The following is a 23,680-nucleotide window of genomic DNA, read 5'->3' on the forward strand; positions in this document are numbered from 1 at the left end:
TGTCATTTTATCGGAAGATGGTGCCGTCATGCCGACGTGATTACATGAATTTGATATAAAGACAGTTATGACATTGATGATCCCCAATTATTACCCTGATCACACACATATTTTTTATGAGGGTCATATTTCACTATTTATTTTGTCGTGTTTACCATATATCGTCAGCTTAAATTGAGATACTAATCATCAATATATCATCATCATCAAATCTATCAACAAATTAATTGTCAAAATTCTTAATGGTGAACACACGCCTCGTCATCATCATCCTCATAATGACCATCTTCATCACCATAACCAATGTCCTCACTATAACAACCGACATCTTAACCCTCATTATCACTTAATTATCATAATCATCATCACCACTGGCGGAGCCGGGGGGGGGGGCAAAGTCGGTCCGTGCCCCCCCCCCCTATTGAGAGGCACAATCAAAATTTGTGATATTAAAATGTCGTTATACAAAACAAAGTGTGCCCTTCCTTTTGAAATTGAAGAACTCTTTTTTATTTTCAATTTCTTTTTTTTCGTGGACGAAATGCTGTACCCTTAATTTTGGGTTAAAAACCCTTTTTTGCTTGTCAAATGTTGTCATCATCATTCTAATCATCATCACAATCATCATGATCATCAAAATAATCATCATCATTATTTTCACATCATAGTCATCATTAACATCGTCGTCATCATTATCATCATCATCATCATCCTCATAATGACCATCTTCATCACCATAACCACTGTCCTCCTAATATCAACCAACATCCTATAACCATCACTATCACTCAATGTTTTACAATCATCCTCACCATCATCACCATTATCAAGATCAACATTGTTTCAAATAATCAATTGTTGGTGACAAATCTAAAAAAGAAGCAAATTTATCACATATTCATGTCGTTTATCTGTTTTCTGAGTAAAATCTCACGTAAAGCCATAATATTTTCGTCAGTAAAAAACAAAGAAGCTTGGACAGTGTCCGGTCGCAAACAGATATATCTGACTTTTTGAATTTGATAACTGACATAGCAACTTTGATTTTAAGTTACTGCTGATCCCCGTTACCATGAATCAAGAGATTCTTTTATTTTGGTATTTATCTGTGTATATAACTGTATATAAAACAAAACAATGCGAGTGAGAAAATCGAACAAGCAGCAGCAGTCATTTTTTAAAGGGGTATAAAATTAATCATGTCACAAATTTGATTTGAAGTTAAAGGGGTTAAATATTATAGGTCTCTTATAAAACAGTGTCATTTGAAAAAATTGGCTTGCTGACAAATATTATACACCAAAGAGAATCCACCCCTCGCGCTACGCCATTTGAAATCTAGAGGACAACGTCATTCACACGCCCTGCACGAACATACCTATTATTGTGTTTACACGCTGCCCCGGCTCGCGGGTCTGCCCCGCTTGCCTGGGAAACGTGTAAACACGGTATATATCTACAATATGACTGGCCATGTACGCCACATTTTTTTTAATTCAGTCGAGTGACATCACCCCTTTTAAATCACTCACTAAATCACAATGATAGGTGACTGTATGCTCCTTTCGACGAATCAGGGAGCAGGAATTTTGTCGGAGGCTCCACCACTGCAGAAGTCAATGTAGACGGCCTTCTATACATCTCCGGGATCTTTTTTTCACTACCGTGTCTTATTAATCCAAATGACGATGCTTTTTTGTGTTATCATTATAACTATAACCATAACAACGAGCATTCTGAAATTTGGAGCATTACTTTTTTCTTCAAAAAACCAGTCAACTGTTCTTATGAACCCCAAAACATTTTTCAATCTGCGTTAGCAATGTGAATAAATAAGTCTTTGATATAATAAACAACTTCATATTGGGGTCTGATCACAAAAGAAGAACAATAAATCTAAGTGATCTTACAGTATTTCAAGCGAAGAAATTAATTAATGCTTGTGGTCATAGGCCTACGATAAATCAATGCTTGTTTTTTGTTTTACAGAACCACTTCAGATAGCGTGAATAAACAGTCATTCGTACTTTTTAGATTTATTATCAGAGAAATATGAAACAAATTTTGATAGCCTCAAGAAAAAAAATATCCTATCTTACACAATTTTGAATAATTCACAGCTGTTTAATCTTGCAGGCATTGATGTGGATTCGTTTCATGATGCACTCACCACCCTGGATGATAAAAAATATAATCTATGAAATAAACTTTGACACTGAGTTTATTTTTATAGATGGAAATCATATACGCTAAAGGAAACGAATATTAAAGAAACCTGGTTATGCAGCCGCGGGATTTAAGATCGTAGCAGTTCACATTTTATGCTTTTGCTTGCTGACTTTATTACATAAACGTATACAGGCAGTCATCAATATCTAGAAACAAAATACATACTGGGTCTCGTAGCACAAATGTTACCAATTAATTAATTACTAATTTGAAAGGGGAATTTCGATTGATTCCTAGTCAGTTTACTGGGCAAAATGCGCATGCAACGATGATTTTGAGAGGTCAATTCATATAACGATTAATCGCTATAACATTTGTGTTACGGCCCTGATCTCGCTGCTTCTATTCGGAGAGTGGTATCGTCTAGCTGTTTCTATGCAAAGCCTGGTAGCGGTAGTCTCTCCTCAGTCGTCGCTTGTAATGTTTGACCACGACTAAGAGTATGGCTGCAAATACGACGACGATGACACCGAGACCGATCACCGAGTGCATCCACGCCGACGATGACGACTGGGAAATCTGGCCACCGGTCATGCCATCGTTCGGGGAATGGACATTCTTACCTCCATCTTGGTAGATTTCGAATTCCAAAAAGAAGAGTAAAAAAAAAGAAGATAAAGGAAAGAGAAGATTTAGAGTAATAAGAAGAAGGAGAATGACAAGGCGAAGGGGAATGGATGGAGAACGATAACGAGGTGAAGAAGAAGAAGAAGAGGAAGAAGAAGAGGAAGAAGAAGAAAAGGAAGAAGAAGAAGATGAAGAAGAAGAAGAAAAGGAAGAAGAGGAAGAAGAAGAAAAGGAAGAAGAAGAAGTAGTAGTAGAAGAAGGCGAAGGCGCAGAAGAAGAAGAAGATGATGATGAAGAAGAAGAAGACGAAGAAGAAGAAGAATTAGAAGAAGAAGAATGTGAAGAAGAAGAAGAAGAAAAAGAGAAGGAGAAGAAGAATGATGAGTGGAAGAAGAAGAATGAGAGGAAGAAGAAGATGAATAAGAAGAAAAAGAAGACGCAGAAGAAGAAGAATGGGAAGAAGAAGAAACAGAAGAACAGGAAGAGGAAGAAGAAGGAGGAGGAGAATGACAAGGAGAAGGAGGAAGGGATGGAGAAGGAGATTGAGAAGAAGAAGAATAATGAGAAGAAGAAGAAGGAGGAGGAGAATGAAAAGAAGAAGGAGGAGGAGGAGGAGAAGAAAACAAATGTTAACAAACAAAATAAAGATGTACATGCTAAATTTTCAGGAATTGTGCGCTTTAAAAGAATTGAAGATTTAGGTCTGGTTCCTGAAATTTATGATACGAATTTCATGGACAGACATTATTATCAATAGCTCTATGTTATTATCAAATAACGGATCCAAATAGAAGTCTGAGCTCCTTTGCTCATGTCATGTGGAAGATATGTTTCGGAAGATCTTACTCTGTCTGTGCAAGAAGGACTCCGCGCTAGTGATAAGCTGAGAAATGGTATCGATGAAGGGGAGAATGCACGATTTAATATAAATTTGGAGAGAGGGGCGTGAAAGTCCATGGTCTTCAACGCCTCAGAATATGGCAAGGTGAGAGAGACAATTGGAACATATGGACATGAGGGAAGGAGGGAGGGGGAGGGAGAAATGTGGAGAGGTACATGCCTATAGTACACACCACATAACATGACATAATTTCGCCTACAAACTTTATCTTTCATTTCATCTGGATCCATTACTTGTTTTTTTTTCGATTTGAAATTGTCACTGGAAACAAAAAAATACGTTAATGTTCAGTTAACAGTTAATGTTTCTAATCCATTTCTTGCTGCAAAATTGCAGTCGGCGCAATGAAGCCTAAAAGTAAACTTACCTGCTAACAGAACAGCATGGAGTTGAGGAGCCTCGCCAACGCCGACATTCCATCTGAAAGGGCCGGCCTTCACGAACTTGACAACGGGGTCATGATGCGCGCTTGCTCTCTTCGCTCGTTCGCCTCCCCCAATCAACAAGGTTTTATTCAACAGTTCTCCTCTAAGCTTGGCACGCTCCCAACCGCTTAGATGATCGTCAGAGTATCTACGTTTGCGCGAGGAATCGCAGTTTGAGTTACAGAATGAATCCGTGGAGTCCTCATGGCAGACAAATACTTCGCAATGGACATAGACCTGGTAATTGAGAGGGCAAAGTATTTATAAGATGAAGACACCGTCTTTTTTCTGCTCAGAAACAAAGCAAGTTATTGGATTATACAGATCAAATCAAACAATGGTCTAACGTATTAAAAAGTGGAACTATAGTATACTGAGGTACGATTTGACAAAAAACAAACAAGCACACAATCACATTTTGTTTTCATGACCATTACGGTAGACTGCTAGATTTGGTCCGTCGTTCACACTTTGAATGTGACGGGGTCAACCTAGTCTGCTGTGTACACCCTTCACTCGAGTTAAAGTTCTGATTGTGTAACCTTTCGATGCCTTATGTACTGAAGGCCCTCTTGAAACAGTAAGTTTTGTATGTGCTGGTCTTGGCAAGGAGACCCACTAGTTGATCAAACTTTCAATCAGGGTCCGTGCCTGCAGACGGCCTGTTGAAATGCCTATGAAAATGGAAAAGCAAAACTTTTTGCATAAGTTTTGTGCTAAAATCATCTTTGGTATAAGAGATGATGGTGCCATTGTATAATGCGTTAGTAATTGGGGGCATGTCAAATCTGATATGATAGATAAACATGATGCCGTACGTACCTCTTTGTCGTCGTCTTCCACAAATCTAAAGGATCTCAATTCAAACCGAACAATTGTGCCTTCTCCATTTTTATATCCTGTTAAGAACTGCAATGTGTCATCACTTGGGCACCTGTAAGAAAAAAACATTGAAATGAATATGACTAAAAGCATATGAAGGGGCTGATTGAAAAGGGGAAATGTTTCCGTTTTGGGGTAAAAAGTCATAGAGTACTATGTGTAACAAATGGTGGTGTCCGCATATGTTTTCGGAATGAACGCATTTCATTGTTTCTTTATCATTTAATTGGGTTTAAATATATGTTTTTTCAACGAAGAGAACCTCTCCCCCTTTTTTTGCTTTTCAGAAAACGGGCCAAAGAAAATGAATCAAGATCATAGAAAGCGCCTTTGAATATGGCAATGGTTATTCACCAAATTCTTATTTGTTTTGTCGTCATCTAGAATATCAAATAAATTTAGGACAATGATAATGGAGAAATAAACTTGCATTTTAAAACATCCATTAAATAAGGAAATGTGGAAGTCAATAATTTAGGAATGAAAAGCGGTGTACGTGAAATCACCAAGAGGGCATGAGGCCTAGCATAAATACTTGAAATACATCAATACACATTAACGTATCTGACGCTACATAACGAAATCAGTGACATTGTCATTGGATATGGATTGCCAATGCTTAAAGAAGATATCAATGGAAGAGGGGAAAGGGAATTAAAGTGATTGGTTAACATTGGTTTGACTTTTAAAAAATCTGAGGTAGAAGGTCAAACTTGTCACCTGTGTCTGTGATATGTTATGAAAATAAAGCCCAGAAAAAAAATGCGTTCGAAAATAATTATTTAGTGCTTCAAAAATTGAAATATAAAGTGACAGGAAACACCATCTTAATTTCATCCCATACACTTATGTGTACTATTTAGGCGTCTATAAATCGCCTATTTACAAAATCGGGGCTTGTCTTGTAGTTTAAGCTTTTCATTCTCAATAATGGTTGTTTTCAGGGTTTATTAGTTCTAATACATGCACTTGTACACATGTTTCATCTTGGTTTGAGAATTTTTTAAATCGACTGTTCACAAAGTTAAACAATACCTTTAAAGTTGAAAGAAAGAAGAGAATAAAGGAGGCTCGTTCATCGATTCTTTTAAGTAGCTCGATATTATTCAAACACTTGTTTTCAATGATGCTATTTAAAACTCAAAATATCAAGGTACTTTGATGACGATAGAAAATTTCTAGTCATCATAGAGCATTACACCCACCCTTTATCCACCAAGGCATGGCTCGTGGAATCTTGGGAGTCTTCCGAAGGCGTGGCCCAACACTGGTCAGCAACCAGAAAGTTGTCGGCAACATCGGTGACGAGCTGCAGCTGAAAGAATAACCTGTCGTTGATGTCGAGGTCAACCGCTCCGCCATCCGCGTACCGATGCGTGAAAAGCGAAGTGTTGTAGATGCCGAACGTCATCTTATACGTCCCGGTTTCTTCCAAGTTCTTTCCTAGGACGTAATCAAGGACTGCGTAGCGGACAGCCCGCACCTCCTCATTTCTAGGGTATGAGCATTTCAGGGGAATCTGGATATCAACCACTCTGGTGATCACGTCTTTAAAGTAATTGTTGACAACGCGGTTCGTGTACGTGTCATGGGTGGAATTTTCCTGTGTAAAGGGAAAGGGTGTGGACATTTTACAACAAAATAAGGACCAAGTTTACCATGATAGCATTACAGAGCTTACTCGCTGCGGTGTATTGGGTGACGTAAGCTTGAAGCACAATTAAATAGTTCACAAGAACATGCTCCCTGGAATGCCATTGCTTCAGCAAACACTAACGACAAAAAATACATATCACATTAGATAAATATTCAATTCACACGAGTGTCTTGTGTTTTTCTATAGAGCAACTGTCGCTGAGTAATAAAACAGTGATTAAGTATGAGGTAGAATTCCAATTTGCGCAGTAGTGTTCAAAAATAAAATCCTTTTCTGTGTTACCGTTACGCATTTAGCTACAGATGGCTATCTGTAGCTAAATGTAAACATGGTTACCTAGAACAAAAAAAAAACAACAACCAAAAACCGGTGGATGTATAATTTACTGTTAATGAGTGAGTTGAAAAGTCTTAATGATTAATGGATGACAAAAGAAGAAAAAGGATGAGGACTTCTCACTACTTTTCTCAATTTCCAAATTTGAGTTGAGTCGTCGATCTTTTTTTAACAGCCACAACTTTCATGTGTCTGGTCCGAATTTCTGTCAAACTTTCACTTAAAGGTTTTCATTAATTTTCTCCTTTCGCAGAAACCATGATTAATCATCAAGCTCGGTTCGACATCCCTTTAAACGTATTTATCATAGGCCTACACGGGTAGAAGCAAGATATTGGTATACTCCGACCCTAAATATTACCGTTTTATTGGTGCCGCATCCAGAAAGAGACGTGTTAACTCTCATCATGTCACCGTCGATGTAACCAGCGCAACTCAGATTCCCTTCCATCCCGATGTCGTCCACGTCAATGTCTTCGAGTAGTATCTTAGGGATCCCGACTTCCATGCTGGTCGGGCCGCAGGTGAGCATGATCAGGTCATAGGATGACTTATCTAGTGAATGAGGGAGCAAAGGGGGAAAATGAGCATATCTGGTGAGGAGCAGAACAATTGAAACTAGAAGGAACGGTCTTCCTTCTTCAGTTCGTTTTGTTTCTGCTTAGATAGCTGGTCAGAAGTGTTTTATTGACGTTCGATTGTAAGTGTCAATTGTTTCTTTTTTGTGAGTCGATTTTTATGTATTGTATTATAAAGTTTTTTTTTATTTCCCAAAGAATTTATTTATTTATTTATTCTCGAATATTTATACAGAGTGGCCTGATCAGCATAAAAATACATACAATGCACGAAAAACATAGTAACAGGACATTATGAGATATAGAAAAAGGGAATAAATACAACGTAAAAATACCAAGTATTCGAAATGTATTGAGGAAGAATTTATATGAATATTCAAAAATTAATAAATATATATATCATTTACGCAGACAAACTTATATCGTTATTACGGTAATAGCATCCTAATCAATAAGAAACTAAGTTATTGCTAATTGTTGTCGTAATTGTAATAAGATTGTGAACGTATTCAGGTATTTAAGAAGTCTGGTTGCATTTTGGCAATCATTATCATCCAATTACCTGTACAATTCGGTGCAGGGCTTGACCATTCTCCGTCGTCGCATACTAGTTCGCTTTCCCCTTCGAGGTCGAAACGAGCATCGCAATAGTAGTAAACTACCGTACCGTGGTAGAACCCATCACCGATGAGTTCGTATTCGCCGTCGGTAGGCTGGCCTGGGTCTGGGCAGTTTGCTGCTCAGTAACGAATTGAGAACGAAATTCGGATTTTACAACGAACGACAACAGAGAAATCACAATAATAAACTACAAACGTTATCATTCAATAGATTATGAAACAATCATTTTGAAAGGAGTTTAAATGAAACTTGATTATTCAATTGTAAACCTGCCATTCCGTATTTATCCAGCCAATAATGCTTGCGAATAAGCATTACCATCATGAATATTATTTCCGGTTTTGGCTTCTTTTCGCCGGGGAGATTATTTTGAAAAAGATTCTATTCAATACACATTGATATTAACATTGGAAGCAACTTTTTATACAAACATTGAAATCCCCATATATTTACCGTAACATGTGACGTTCTGCTCATTGAGTTCGCCATCGTCACACGTCAGCGTTGTCGTTGCGGTTGAGTCACCATCTCCTACCGTGTAATTTGCGTTACACGTTATGACGAACGACTGAGATGTGAAAACAGAATCCGCTTGCGTAGCGTAGTCGGAATTTTCTACAATCGGCGGTGTGCAATCGCCTAAACAGGTAAATTATTAATGACATATTGAAATCGTGAGTGAATACAGATCAAATAATTGTATTGACTGATGGAAGAACTTATTCTAATTAGATTGATTCCCAACCACACAAGTGCAGGTAATAGGCCTGTAGTTATATTATTTAATTTTCATACAGTGTGTATTAATGAATGATGAAACCCAAGCTATCAAAACACTTAACAATCAGAAATCTTGATTTTTTTAAGAACATTAAAGAGAGAGAGAATACCGGGGTTGCGACTTATTTCAAGTACCCCGAATCTCTGTAAATCTCTGAAAATAGTATAGAAAACGAATAAACATACATTAACAACATAATGATATATTTAAAAACACCACTTACGTAGACATTGGAGTGGCTCGGGACTGAAATCGCCGTCGATACACTGAATGAGCTGCGTCGTGTTTTCCCCGGTAGAATACCCCGTGTCGCATGTAATTGCAATGGTTGTATCATGAATTACCTGAGGATTGCTGGCGTTATAGTTTGAGTTGGCTATCACTGGAGGAAGGCAGTCCGCTATACAATGAGAACATTCATTGAAGGAATTGATTATTCCAGTTCGTACACGGGCTTTTGTTCACTTGGTTAAAAAAAATCATTGTTGTCGACACGGAAGGTCAACCATGAAGGTAGAATTTAGCAACATCAAGAAACGCTTACCAACTGAGTTTAGAATAATTGTCGATATTTTTCTAGTCGGGGTGTTTACATTTCAACTCTTTGTATGACGGGGGTATAAATCGTCTTACCTTTGCAAGATGGAATAGGTGCACTCCAATTGCCATCACTGCATATTAGTGTCTCAATGCCAATCAGTGTGTGATTGGTGTTACAGGTGAATGATACTGTCTCATTATGGTAAAAGGGAGGGGCGTCGCCAGAATACGAGCCGTCTTCGATCATCCCAAAATCAGGACAATTCTCTGCGATATTGAAGGAGATTAAAAAGAGAATTAGCAAATTAGCATTAAAGAATGCTACCGAGTCATGAATTAAACACAGACACGATTTTAAATCACTCTTTCATACTTGACGTCTTCTGTTTCTTGACTCCTGCCCCTCACCTCCCCGTCCATCCCTCACTCATCATGGAGACATCAGACAAGAAATACAGCACTGTATACTTCTATTATCATCCACAAACTAACCAACGCATTCCCCGAAACCCATCCATATCATGCACGCTTTACCTCTCGAACTTTCGGTTTGTTTCCAGTTCGTCTGATGACAATCGATAATCATAAACTTTCTATTCATTTTCGGAATGTTACGTACCATAACAGGTTGGATCAGCATCATTCAAATCGCCATCGGTACATGTCAAAGTCGTATAAATGTCATCACTGTTTGAGTAACCATCATCGCAAGTAACGTTGAAAGTGACTAAATGGAACACATCATCTTTCTGCTCGCTGTAGTCCGAATCTTCCACCAATGGGACTTCGCAATTTTCTAGTAAATGAAATTATACATTTCAAATATCACGATAGATATATTTAGTGAAATTAAACTGTTAACCAATTTCATTGAAATGCATTTACCAGTATCAAATATCAACAACGTCTTTGCCCCCTGTCCAGAATTATGTTAAATGTCAAGAACAACCACTTAAACCCGCCCTGCAATGGTGTTAACGGGGTTTTGTTTATCTGATTGTCATACGATCTGTTTCTCCAAGCTCCAAGAAGTCATCAAAAACAACAAAGCTCCAAAAAGACATCAATAACAACAAGGCGCATGATTACTTTTAAAATTTAAATTCCCAGTTCAATAATTTTTTTTCCAGATGAAAACAATTTTATTTGATTTAGATAACAAAAGAAGTTGTTTTGTTGGAAGACTGTTTAGTTACCAAAACAGGTGACATCGTCGTTACTCAATGTGCCATTGTCACAGGTTACTGTAGTTTCCTGTGAAACTGGCCCCGTAGAATAGTTGGACCAACATTGGATGATGAAGTCGGTGTCATGGAAGACATCAGGTTGCTGCGATTGGTAGTTGGAATAAGGCACGACTGGTGGAGTACAGTCAGCTGTCCAGAGAAAATAAGTGATAAACACAAGAGTCTATTTCGTTATTTTTACCATAATTTAGCCTTTGATGGATACCAAAATGAACCCTTTATGCCTTTTCAAAATTAAGATTACATGGACTTCGTTTAACCGTGAATCATGGAATTTCCTTAACTTCTGGAATGTACGTTACCGACCTCCTTAAGAAACTTACCGTAGCAAACAGGTACTGTCCCATTGAAATTTCCATCTATGCACGTTAACGTTGTCGTCGTGCTTATACCAGTAGAATACCCGGCGTCGCAGGCGATGATGATCTCCGTGGAATGGAACACGTCATCCTTCTGCGTGTCGTAGTCAGAGTCGCGCACGACGGGTGGCGTACAGTCCTCTATATTTCAGGAAAAGCAAAACACGATATTTGTTGCTAAATCTGACAATTTCTTACTTGAAAACAGTGCAATAGGAAGGAAATTTGAGTATTCTGAACATTTCCAATACATAACTTGAATTGCAATGTGATTTGTTGAAGCATTCGGCCGCATAGCCAGGAAAATGAAGTTTCAGATCCATATGTGAAGTCGCAGTGTTTTATTTTTCTCTCGAATAACCTATTGTCTCTCTGTGGAAGTCCTTAGAATTAGACGTTTATATAAGCATTCGTTACCAATGTATATATAATGATGAATTACTACGTCAAAACTGATGTTGACTAACCATAGCAAAGAGGTACTGCAGGTTGCAGCTCTCCATTATCACAGGTTGATGTAGTGCTTCGTGACTGACCATTAGAGTATCCATCGTCACATACCACAGTTATGTTGGATCCTGATTCAAGAAGGGGCGATGATGATGTCGAGTTTGACTTTGGTATGACCGGTGGTTTGCATTGAGCTGGACGCGAATGTGAAAAAAAATGAATCGATTTAGTATTTATAACTGAGGATGAAACAACTCGTGAATTGGGTACCACTGGATTTCAAATGGGGAGGGCCCCCCTAAAGTTTCAAAACCAAGAAAGAATTAGTAAAAGAAGGAAAAGAGAACTTAGGAAAAGGGAATGAGAATATTCAAATATGATGTTCTTCTTAATGTTACGTCAAAATCGTTCACATTTAGGAAAGGTCAAAACTATCACTCGCTCGCTTCGCACGCTCGAAGTTTTTATGATTTTTTTGTCTCACATACTGCACCAAACTTATTTTTGTCAACTCATTACGCAGCTGTTGGGCACTCGTCCCTTCTTTACTGAATATGATTTACCTTTATAACTTATGTTCCCATGATCATGTGGCTTACATGAGCACGGTGATAGGGAAATTGTGACATTATTATTAATCAAGAATTATAATGCAAATGATTCTAAATTACCGATCAAAAACATGGACAGGTACAACGGACGTGTTTACACTTGTAAATGTAATAAACACTTTCCGAAGGTCACTGCACCTTCACTGCTACCGCTACTTCTTGTACTTTACCAAAGTAACCCACTGTAACCCAGTAATCCAGTAACCCACTGGTCAATGTTATGGATCAATGTACCCGAACATATTGGAGGGCTGTTATCGAATGATCCGTCATTGCACGTGATATCTGATGCGCCAATCAGGGTGAAGTTCTCATTGCATTCAAAGCTGACCTTCTCCAAGTGGTAGAAGGGACTTTCTCCATCTGTTATTACGCCGTTGTCCGGAGCAGAAATCTCAGGGCAGTTTTCTGAAAATGTATGACAAGGAAGATACAGAAAATAACCTTAACTGTAATTCCTTTCAAGGCCTTTGATATCTTTCGATCAAAACCTAGAAATAACACTTTATAAGTAACTCGACATGTTATTATTATTTATTATTTATCTGACCAATATAAAAAGTATATACAAATTACATTAGAATAACAAAATTACAGTACATGAACATGCAAAGAAATGTATTCAAAGTATTTCTCACCTACCTATTTGAATTTGATTTTTAATAAGATAATAAGAGCACAATTGGGGAGAGAAAAAAAATAGTTACCAAGAAATTTTAAAGTTTACATTGTAAAGGTCATGCACATCTTAATTTATCTGTTTATATAATATGTTAACATATGTTAATATATATCTCGAAACTGACGGAAGGTTTATTAAAATTCAAAATGAATTCAGGGAGTCAGTAAACCGTGTACAAAAAAGGAATCTTGCTCACAGGATTCAGTAATTAGGCCGTGGACGGTTCTTCTTCAGCTTGTTTAACTTGGTGTAGGGAATCTGCCGAAGTCACCACCCCTTAAATCGTAAGCATAAGTCTTGCTGAAATGTTTCAATTTTGAACTAGTATTGGAGATTCCGTTATTAAAGTAATGAAACACTTGTGACCATAACTCGATTTTTTTATTCAACCGATACGTTACCGTAGCAAGTAGGGGTATCCTCCTCGAAATTCCCATCATTACACGAGAGATTAGTGCTCTGTGAGTCTGCGTCGAGGGAATAGTTACCCCAACAGGATACCGTGATAACAGCGTTGTGGAAGACGTCTGGTTTTTGGATCCTGTAGTCGGAGTAAGGCACCGTAGGTGGTGTGCAATCTCCTGAAATTGGAATGAATTCGATTAGATGTATGTATATACAAGTGGTATTTGTTGAATAGTCTAGAGGTATTCATTTTTCTTCTTCTTCTTATAAGCTTTCTAGGAGGATTTGTCTGAGGAATAAACGCGATCGTGTATGTGAGAAACCAAACAAATGAGTTTGGAGGGTTATGTGAGTGAGAGTGAGGATGTGTGTGAGGGTGCATGAGTGTGAGTGTGGTGATATTTCTTGGATTAGAATACAATGTATCATCACGAATGTCAAGATTCGGGGAGTAGGATCGACATGCACTTGTCGCTATCAGAAAAAGTTATGCAGCGGCTCCGTTAATACAACATAAAATCGAAATAAAATATGAATATTTATACGCAAATTAGCTGTGTCTGCTATACGCCATCTTGGTACAATTCTTCAGCCATTATTTTGTGCATTCTCTGTCACGAAAACTACTACAATGCCAGTACTCCCGTTTTATTATCAATGTCTGTCTGACCAGACGTTGGTACTATGCTCTCCCGATTAAAGAAAATTAGATATATTCTTGTTTGTGCGTCATATTTTTATACATCGATACAAATGGAATTGCAGCGCATCTTCATGGCTTAATTTAAAAATACAGACAAACAAATGTCAATAAAAGAACACCTTAAAAGCAAGCAAGCATAGGCTAAGTCAAAGGGTTAAATTCTTTCGAGAAACAACATATCGTTGCTAATTTTCACTATGGGTGTCATGGAAGACATCAGGTTGTTGTGGTTGGTATGAAAAGTGGCATGTTCTCACCGTAACATGTAGGAAGTCCTGGAGATAAGGTACCATCATCGCAAGATAGCTCAGTCGCTCTTGATGTACCCGTTGAATAGCCGTCATCGCAAGTTACATTAAAAATATCACCGTGTATAACCGTGCCACCAGTTGCGTAATTGGAATCAGGCACCTCGCCAACAACACAATTTTCTAAAAGAACAATATAAGACAAATGTCCACTACAGTGAATGCCCAACTTATTAATGTATGCTTTATACATATTCTTTTCATACGATTGTCAGTTGCTTAATCCCGGTGCTCAATATTATGCATTTATTCTCATTATGGTTGCGGTAATGGCATCCATACAACATGTACAATCTGTATCGTTTCCATAACCATTTGCTTCTCCACCAACAAGCATATGCACGCACAGTCGCGATAATTTACAAATCTCACCAGAAGGCTCCAAAAAGCTACAGCTTACCTTTGCAGACTGGTTCGTCATCAGTCCAATTGCCATCCTTACATGTAATGACCGAGGAGCCAACCAAGCTGTAGCCAGTGTTACACCTGTATGACACCTGTTCATCGTGGTAGAAAGGTGTAGTGTCTCCAGAACGAACACCGTTTTCAAATGTTTCACTCAGTGGTTGACAGTTCGCTGCATCAAAAATACAGTCAAATCATAAAAACGGTGTTTAAAAGTTGTATGCAACGTTGTTTACTGTACGAACTTTTCAGCAGTTGTTTACTACTTTAAAAATGGTGTTTAAAATCATAATATAAGTTGTTTTTTCTAAATTTCATCTTCAATCAATTAAGCATGGTTGTTCAATTGTTAATCCATTTATGTAAAGTTGGGGTATAATAGAAAAAAAATTACTATATGAATATTGTTTTCGTAAAGAGTGTTGTTAAATCGGAGAAATGTAGCGACATTGAGAGGACACCGAATAATAGATCGAAGTCAAATATCTGCAAGGGAAGTATGGTTGTCTACACCGTCATTATTGAGTTAATTAGGAAACCTTTTTTAAACAAGAGAGGTCTTTGGTTTTCGTAACTGGGGCCAAGCTTCGAATCCAATTCGATAAAAGAGGAACTAAACACCTTCGCCCTCAGCGTAACGTAAACATTGTGTCCACCACCAAGTCCTTTGGAGATATCTGACGTTAAAATTATGTGTACCTATGATTGCGATCTCCGTTTTCTAGCTCGATAGATTTTTTTTCAGAGCGACACGAGTGTCGAATAGAAAGGAAAGACAATTACCATAACATACTGGCGGAGCGTCGTTAAAACTGCCGTCATTACATGTCAAGTCTTGGTCGGTACCGGTTCCGGTTGAGTATCCCTGGTCGCATTCTATCGTAATCGTGGAGGCGTGGTCGACCGGTGGTCGTTGCACATCGTAGTCCGAGTTTTCAACCACAGGTGGACTACACATACCTGGAGAATAATGTTTAATGATACAATTATACTTCTTCATTTCACACTTCACGCTTGGTAATAGCGTTTATCTTACTTTGGTTTGCTATTGAATTGTATAATTTCCATCTCTGAGTCCATTTATTATATATTGTTATTTTTAAGGAAGTGTTTTCAATTTCAATTCCATTTCTCTTTCATAGCAGGTTCTATTGTTTTACTTTCATTGTTCTTTGCCTTATACCGTCTCATTATTCTTTCAGCAGTGATCTCTCGAAAATAATTTCTTTTCTCATACATTGAAGAGACCATCCTGCCTAAAGAAAACAATAAATGCTGAATAAATCAATTAATAACACAAATATGTATAGAAATGAAGATAGAACTTACATATTTTTCATAAGAAAAAAAGTAAGTGAATTAAGAACATCATTTGCAATGAATTAGAAAATAATAAGATATAATATATCAAAAAATAAAAGTGAAGGGAAATTTTAAAAGGAACGAATCAAAATAAAGTTGATAAGACACAGCATATTCCAACTTTGCTGTCTCGCAAATAAGCGTTTTCAATAGCATGAATAGTGTATTATTTTCTCTACTTATAAAGAAGAACATAGTCTTACTAAAGCAGGTTGGTAACGCTGAGGGATCGTAGACCCCATTGCGGCAAGTCGTTGTAGAAACTCCGACCAGTGTATAGTTTGCATTGCACTCATAGTTGAGTACCTCTCCATTCATATAAGATGTTTTATTAGGATCAACGTATCCGTTATCTAATGTTGGTGGGTCACAGCTGGCTGTTAAGGAAACAATGAATAGAAAACGATATTACAACATTCATGTTATAACACTTCCAAAATCATATAGCGAATGAGTGCATCCGAGTGCATGCATGCGTATGAGATCAAGTGGGTGTTTCATAAAGTTGTTCGTAAGATACGAATAACTTTACGAACGACTGGTGATCCTTTCTTGTGCTATGTGATATCCCTATGTGATTGAGTTATGACCTAAGAACATGTTCCAGTCGTGCGTAAAGTCGTTCGTAACTTTACGAACAGCTTTATGAAACACCCACCTGGTTTGTGAAGGATTGTGCGTGTCAAAGTAAAATATACATATATTGTTGCACGCAGTGTGTGCATACAGTACAACAAATTGCAAATTTGTATTGTACTCTACAAGTAGTATAGAGGAGAACAAGAGAAAAGAAGACAGGGATGAAGAAGAAGAAAAAAAGAAGAAGACGAGGAAGAAGAATAAGAAAAATAAAAGAAGAAGAAAGTCAAAGAATAAAAGGGAAAAGCATATAGAGATCATGAAGAAATAGCAGGTACACAACAAGAATTGTGGTGTTAACCGTTGTACATAGAGGACCACACCAGCTATTTTACACCGGTGCTAAATTGGTGCTGTTAGTTTTACACCTATAGGTGTTATTACAACACCTTTTGTTGTTACATTTACACTCTTTAATGTTACGTTTAATCTCTTGTGTGCAATTTTAACACCTCAGGGTGTGGTCCTTTATTAACACCAATTGGTGTCGTTAGTTTTAACACCACAGTTTTTACAGTGTATAACAGATCTCTCAATCTAATATGATATTCAGGTTCTTTTTTAACAAAATCTTACCTTCGCAGGATGGTGTCGTAGAAGGGTTCCATGTTCCACCCGACTCGCAGACGGCTTCGTCGGGACCTACCAGTGAATACCCATCGTCGCAGGCGTAAGAGATCCGTGTATATAGATCATATTGATTTTCGTTCGGATCTATACTGCCGTCTGTTGGTACCGTAGGCTTCGGGCATGACGTCACAGCTAAATCATGAATGTAAAAGAAAAACGTCGTAGTTACATTGGTTATTGATGCGACATGCCTATGATAAAGCATGGTTCTCTTTAATGAATTATTCATCCCTTGTAAAATACGAAAGATATATTTAATATCATGTACACGATATTTACAGTATCAAACAGCACGAAAGGTTTGTCTAATAATGTTTTATTGTGGTATGTCATTGGCACAAATGAAACATATTTTTAACCTGCTATCTATTCTTCCACCAAATCCATAAATCAATAAAGATGATATTGTCATACAATTTAAAGAAAAATTAACAAAGAAATAAATGAAATGCATATTTCTAATTTAATGAATATCATTTAAGTAATATTTACTCAATATTTTAGAGTGCATATTAAGATCGATTATGGACCAAAATACGTTAGAGTAATATATAGCATAAAAAATAAACTATAATTGTTATTCGAAAAAACGAAAAAAAAAATGCAATATTCATAAAGATGTCTGACATTTTGTATGATTCTTTGTGCATATTTTGATATGAAACAAACTGAATATATCTTATTTACATGTACTACAAAATGGTGTTAACGCTTTGCTTCGAGCGAATGTAAAGCGGATGAAAAAAGAATTGTAACAGGGGTATTGGCATTTATATCTATCGATTGCGCCGATACCTATCATAATAATGCGCGCAGTACTGACATGGGAACAAAATCAAAGAAAAAACGATTGCCCAAGTGACCAGTTAATCAATGAGATTTTGAGGATGCCAACAAGAAAAGTATCATGAATATTTTGGGAAAATTTATAAGGATGAGGAATGATCCAGAAAAATGATGGTAATTAATGGAATGATTGATCCCCAAAACGCAAAATCACGGTATACAGCATGTACTGCGGAGAGTGTGCACACTGTGCTCCGAGAAGAAATGTAAAACTACTATATTACATATTTTGGGGAGGAATATACAACTGATAATTAACGTGTAATTCAGTACCACGATAAACAATAGGTTTAATAAATTTCGTTTCTGTTTCACCCCTCAAGCAGGAAACGGATTAGATACTTTAAAAAAATACATTATTCGCATACAAATTCTACCTCTAATTATAAGTATTCAAACGGTACTGATTAATAAAATGGATGAAAATTACTTTACTGAGATATAGGCCTATCGTTATAAATGATGAGGGAGGGGTCAATCAATAAAATGTGATAAAACGGCCGATATGCTTTTGAAAGATGGGAGGTCTAATAATAATTCATTTTATATGAGTCTATAAAATTCAATCGGTCTAAGGTTTACATTCTAGAGTTGATAAAATACTATACTATTTAGCCTTTACCAAAGCTTTTAACATGCCTGCCGATCTACAATGTTTCCTACCTTCACACGTTGGAGCGAATGGATAAGACCATGCTCCATTGTTGCAAATCTGGTTAGGGGGGCCTCTTAGATTCCCAGAGCAGTTGTAGTTCACTATACTTCCACTGGAATAGCAGTCTTGTATAGGGACTATGTCACCTCCGTCTCCTAATGGCTGTGGTATTTCATCGTAACAGCAATCTATATTTGACAAAGAGAACCATAGCTAGAAAGTTGAGTAATGTGTCAGAAAATATCTAAGAAGCTTTACTTTTCTTTAAATTGTTTCAGATAATTACTCTATGTTTGGTGCTTTACAGGTAAGAAGAATAGCTTTCCTTTCACGCATTTCCTCATAATAACAAAATCAAAGTATGCATGGAAGTTAAAACTGGCAAGTAAAATATTGTAACTTACTTTTCGCTCCACACAAAAATAAAACACTGGGTTGGGGTCCTCATTTAAAAGTCATCATAAGACAATTACAATATATTCATGCCTATCCGGATTGATTGCTTGACATATAAGAAAATATACATGTATAGGTACAAAAATTTCCGGCCCGTGCCCCCTCTATTGAGAGTCAGTCTTTTTTTAATGGGAATACGTCGTTAATGCATAAATGAGTATCTTTTTTGCTTGTCTAATTTCCCTTGGTAAAATGTGCCCCCTCCCTCCGCCCCTGGTACAAAACGACACAATGAAAAGGAACAGCCACTGTTCCTTGATTTCCCTTTTTACCAAACAAAATGATATAACTCGAAAAGGCAAATGATTCAGCCTCCGCCTGGCTTATAGGCTTTCGAAACTTGTAAAATCACCAGAGGCAGGCAAGAGATAGATGCCTTTATCACCATGGATCTCCATGCTATCACAGATCCGTATGATGGGTGCCCGGGGGGGCGGGGCACTCGACCAAAAAAGTGGTAGGGGTGTGCCGCGGGCGAGACAAAAAACGGGGGCCTTGAAGGAGGGTCCTCGAAACGAGCTTCGGAACTACAAATGTTTGTGAGATCGGGGGTCCTTGGAACGGGTCGCCTGCGTGTGATTGCGTATTTATCCCTATGGAACGGGCATACGTGCATGCAGCTAGTCCGGCAGCAAGGGCGCCGGGCGCGCTCGCGCAGAGGCGATGGTCGGACAGCATTCTGCGGCCGCTTTTCACCAAAATTGCAGCTCATTGTAGCTGATCAATGCGACCGGACCGGCGTAACGAAAACGAAGCTTTGGAGCGGATTTCTATCTTCTTTTTTTTCTCGATAAGAAGAAAATGCTATGCTTTGGAGCGGCTTTCTTTGTACTTTTTCACAATAAGACAAAAATGCTATCTATGCCTTGGAACGGAAATTTGAGTGTAAAAATGGGGGTCCCCTCCCCGGCACATACCCACTATGCATTATATACTGAGTGCCCTCCCCCCCCCCCCGGGATGGGTGTTGAATATCTCAGGGTGGAACCACATTACAGAAATAAAGAAGAGTAAGGCAAACCAGAAGTTGCTCAGCCATGATCATAAAATCAGGGGATTGTTACGAAGGCTGACATGAGGCTTGGTCACGCCCCAAGGGAGGCCAGAATTGTCATGACGACCGTCACTCAGGAACAAAATTAAGGGGAAAATGGAGAAAGTGGGGATGGGAAGGGGAGATCACAATTAACATGGAGAACGGTCAACATAGACCGAAACCTCATATGAACGAAGCAGTCCTCATAGCCCGTAACCTATTCATCTGGCCAACATTTGCAAGGCGGGCAAGTCCCTCGGAGTTGCCCGTGTGTTGGAGGGATAAAGTGAACGAAACCATTTTTGTTTGTTTCACTTTACAACATTTGTTGTATTTAATAAGTACTTATGAAAGTAGGAATGTAAATATCTTACCTGGTGCAGTGCAGTCTTGTCCAGACACGTTATGTTATGAAGAAAATGTCACAAAAAATGAGAATTAATATAAATGTTTGTGAAAAGGAAATTAATCAAACTAAAGGGATCAAGAATCAAGCTTAATCAGGCAAACAATATTTTTATACTTTTAGGTCGTTTTGAACACAGCATATACTTTTAACACTCCAATATATTAGAATGATGTTTATTCTATCTTCATCTTAAAGGTGGAATAAAGGTTCAATTTCTACACAAAGGGAGTAGATTAGTGCCTATCATTAAATCAAATATATATGTATAAAAATAATACAGCTATGGCCATCGATCCTTTACAAAATAACGTGATATTCGGGACGCTGTTCCCCGAATACCTTGCCCAATTCAGTTGAAATGAAATCAGATTTAAAGCGCGCAATAAAAGTTGTGTTAATAAATGCACTGGAATTAGAAAATGAGATGAAATAAATTCTACAAATGAACATTCGAAAACTGATTTTATTTTGAGAAAGATACGATGCCTCAATTTTCAAAAGATGGTTTATGGTGACTAAAGTAATGGTAGTAAAATACAGGGTATTGCTTAAATACGTTTATCTCGCGTTCTGATTTTCCAAATTTCCTTTGTTCTGTGTTCTTGATTTTTGACAATGTAAAAGGTGTAAGATTTTGACCAGATTACCAGGATCTTACATATTTCCAATCAAACAAATGTCTGATCATCACAAAGACTATCAACCATTAGCCAAGGTAATGTTGCATTACCTTTTAAGCGAAGCGACTTCAGACAAAGTAAGTGTTAAGGAATAGTGCGTATCAAAAGAAAGTTTACACTTTGAAAAAGCCCTGAGAATTAAAAAAATATACAACATGTGGGTAATCTTTTCCCATATAATCTTGGGTTTGGGTCTCATCTATCCAATGAAAGTAACAGTTTTGGCACAATGTCACACTTGACAGCTTGAGTGAGCGCTTTCCATTATTGTAAAGCTCGCAGAAATCGTTTTCACACTGTGTCAAGGGGAGAGGGCGAAATCAAGTTTACCCTGCGAACATTTCTCATAAATTTCCCTCCCACATTAAGTCAATTGAAAATAAATAGGATACATTCAAGCATTTTGTAACAATTTTGCCTCCCAAATTGAAATTTCACCACTTAGCAAGCACAACCTTTACTTTGTTTGTGTGCCAGCTGGATCTGAGGACATAACTGAATCTGAACAAAAGTTTATAGCAGACATCTCCATAAGTTTTTATCATTTAAAGTGGGTTTATATTTCATTGTTCATGTAATACTTGTTTCTCCACACTTTTTCAAAGCTTGACAATCAGATTAACAAAATCAAAATCAAGCCTAAGCCATTTCATATAAATCACAGTTCAGTGTAAAGCAAATATCGTCACTGCGTCACGATGGCCCCGGTGTGTGGGGGAGTGGGGTGGGGCGCAATGCACTCTTCGAAGTGTTTTGGGCACGGAAACAAGTTGAAGAAGGTAAAATATATCTTCAAATTAATTTCACTAGCTAAATTTCATGTGTTATTCATGATTAAGGTCTGCTTTTATCCGCATAACTATTTCAAACTTCTGTGCAAATCATTTTCACTAACTTTTCAAAAGTAAGTGATGCTCACTCAAGCAAAAATATTTTTCGACAGTTATATCGTCATTTGCTTAAATGGATCTTTACCGATGTTTAAATGTGGGAAAAAATCTTCAGGATATTACAAATGTATAATTTTACAAGATTTTTATCAAATTGTAAACTTTTTTTGATACGCACTGTATAGTCAAGGATAATTATTATTATCAACTGAAATACATTCAAGGACAGTCACCAGAATAAAACAATACTGTACAATCAATCGATTTTTTCAAAAGATTATGACACAAATAACACTCTAAATATCACCCTTGCTATTTTTAGAAAAATAATATTGCGCTATGAGGGACACAACCAACACTTGGGCAAATCCAATTTGCATGTAATTTTGTTTTAGCTAACTGTCGATAGGTTCAAATTGGAACCAACTTAAAAACAATATGAGAGTGATCCACAAGGTGAAAATCTATTACTCTTATTTATTTACCAGATATAATGTATTATTATCTTTAGTGACAATCTATGAAAAGAAATTAAAGGCTGGTGTAAAACTTAGACAAAATGACGAGAAAATCATTACTCACCGGTGGGACAATCGCCCTTTACACCTGAAACTAAATGAAGAGACACGAAATAATTATATTTCCACATCATGAAGCAGTGCTATACAAAGTCTTTATTGATTCAAACTAAATGCCAAACGTCCAATTCGAGTAACATTAATTACTTCATCCATTTATCTTTGTTTTCAGTAGGTCTATTTACTTCCTATTCTTTACCTTAAATTGTGGGTATCCCGCCACATGCCTTTGCTTTTAGGGTGTACGCCTTCTACTATGCACCTAACATAAACATATCTATGTGCTTCATAACTAACTGATTTTTGTATAAATCTATGTTTACGAAAAGTGTAGAAATGTGTGAAATGTAAGAAAATATTTCATTTGAATTGAAAACATGTCATTAATCTTAATATTCCTGTACATTATTTCATCTCTTCAGATATGTATCAATTATTTCCACAGGGGTAACAATGGTACAGCAAGAACTGGATTACTATTCAGTAACCAGTATATTAATAAATGCAGATATATAAAAATCAAATTTATACTTACTAGAAATTAATCCAACCCAGAGAAGCACAAATCCGATGAGAACGTTTAGCTTGGACATTGTTATCATTATACTTTGAATTTATTCCATAACTAGGCCATGCTTCTACAGTCTTAAACCCAGGAATAGGAAATGTTGTAGGATCTGCTAAACGCAGATTTGAAAAAAAAATGGCCGACTCTTGATCGATTACGAGCTATGCTCTCTTAACTAAGCTATTGAAGATTTGAAGAAAGAATATTGACATGCGACGAGAAAAAGAAAACAGGGCAAATACAT

General features: G+C 37.3%; 1 protein-coding gene across 1 annotated transcript; it reads right to left on the reverse strand.

Moving 5' to 3' along the window:
- Positions 1 to 901: 901 nt before the first annotated feature.
- On the reverse strand, positions 902 to 23,680 carry LOC121415620 (complement receptor type 2-like). Its single transcript, XM_041608904.1, has 24 exons — positions 23,404 to 23,680; positions 22,873 to 22,902; positions 20,686 to 20,700; positions 18,828 to 19,007; positions 17,265 to 17,450; positions 16,253 to 16,426; positions 15,471 to 15,647; positions 14,683 to 14,859; positions 14,232 to 14,405; positions 13,268 to 13,447; positions 12,419 to 12,592; positions 11,591 to 11,767; positions 11,088 to 11,264; positions 10,714 to 10,893; positions 10,137 to 10,313; positions 9,611 to 9,784; positions 9,201 to 9,377; positions 8,650 to 8,835; positions 8,138 to 8,311; positions 7,359 to 7,552; positions 6,210 to 6,607; positions 4,945 to 5,056; positions 4,065 to 4,359; positions 902 to 2,798 (listed from the first exon to the last, which is right to left on the reverse strand). The coding sequence occupies exons 1-24, from the start codon at positions 23,468 to 23,470 to the stop codon at positions 2,593 to 2,595; spliced, it is 4,161 nt and encodes a 1,386-aa protein (XP_041464838.1). The 5' UTR covers positions 23,471 to 23,680; the 3' UTR covers positions 902 to 2,592.

The sequence above is a fragment of the Lytechinus variegatus genome, chromosome 5, assembly GCF_018143015.1.
Source record: "Lytechinus variegatus isolate NC3 chromosome 5, Lvar_3.0, whole genome shotgun sequence".
Taxonomy (NCBI): domain Eukaryota; kingdom Metazoa; phylum Echinodermata; class Echinoidea; order Temnopleuroida; family Toxopneustidae; genus Lytechinus; species Lytechinus variegatus.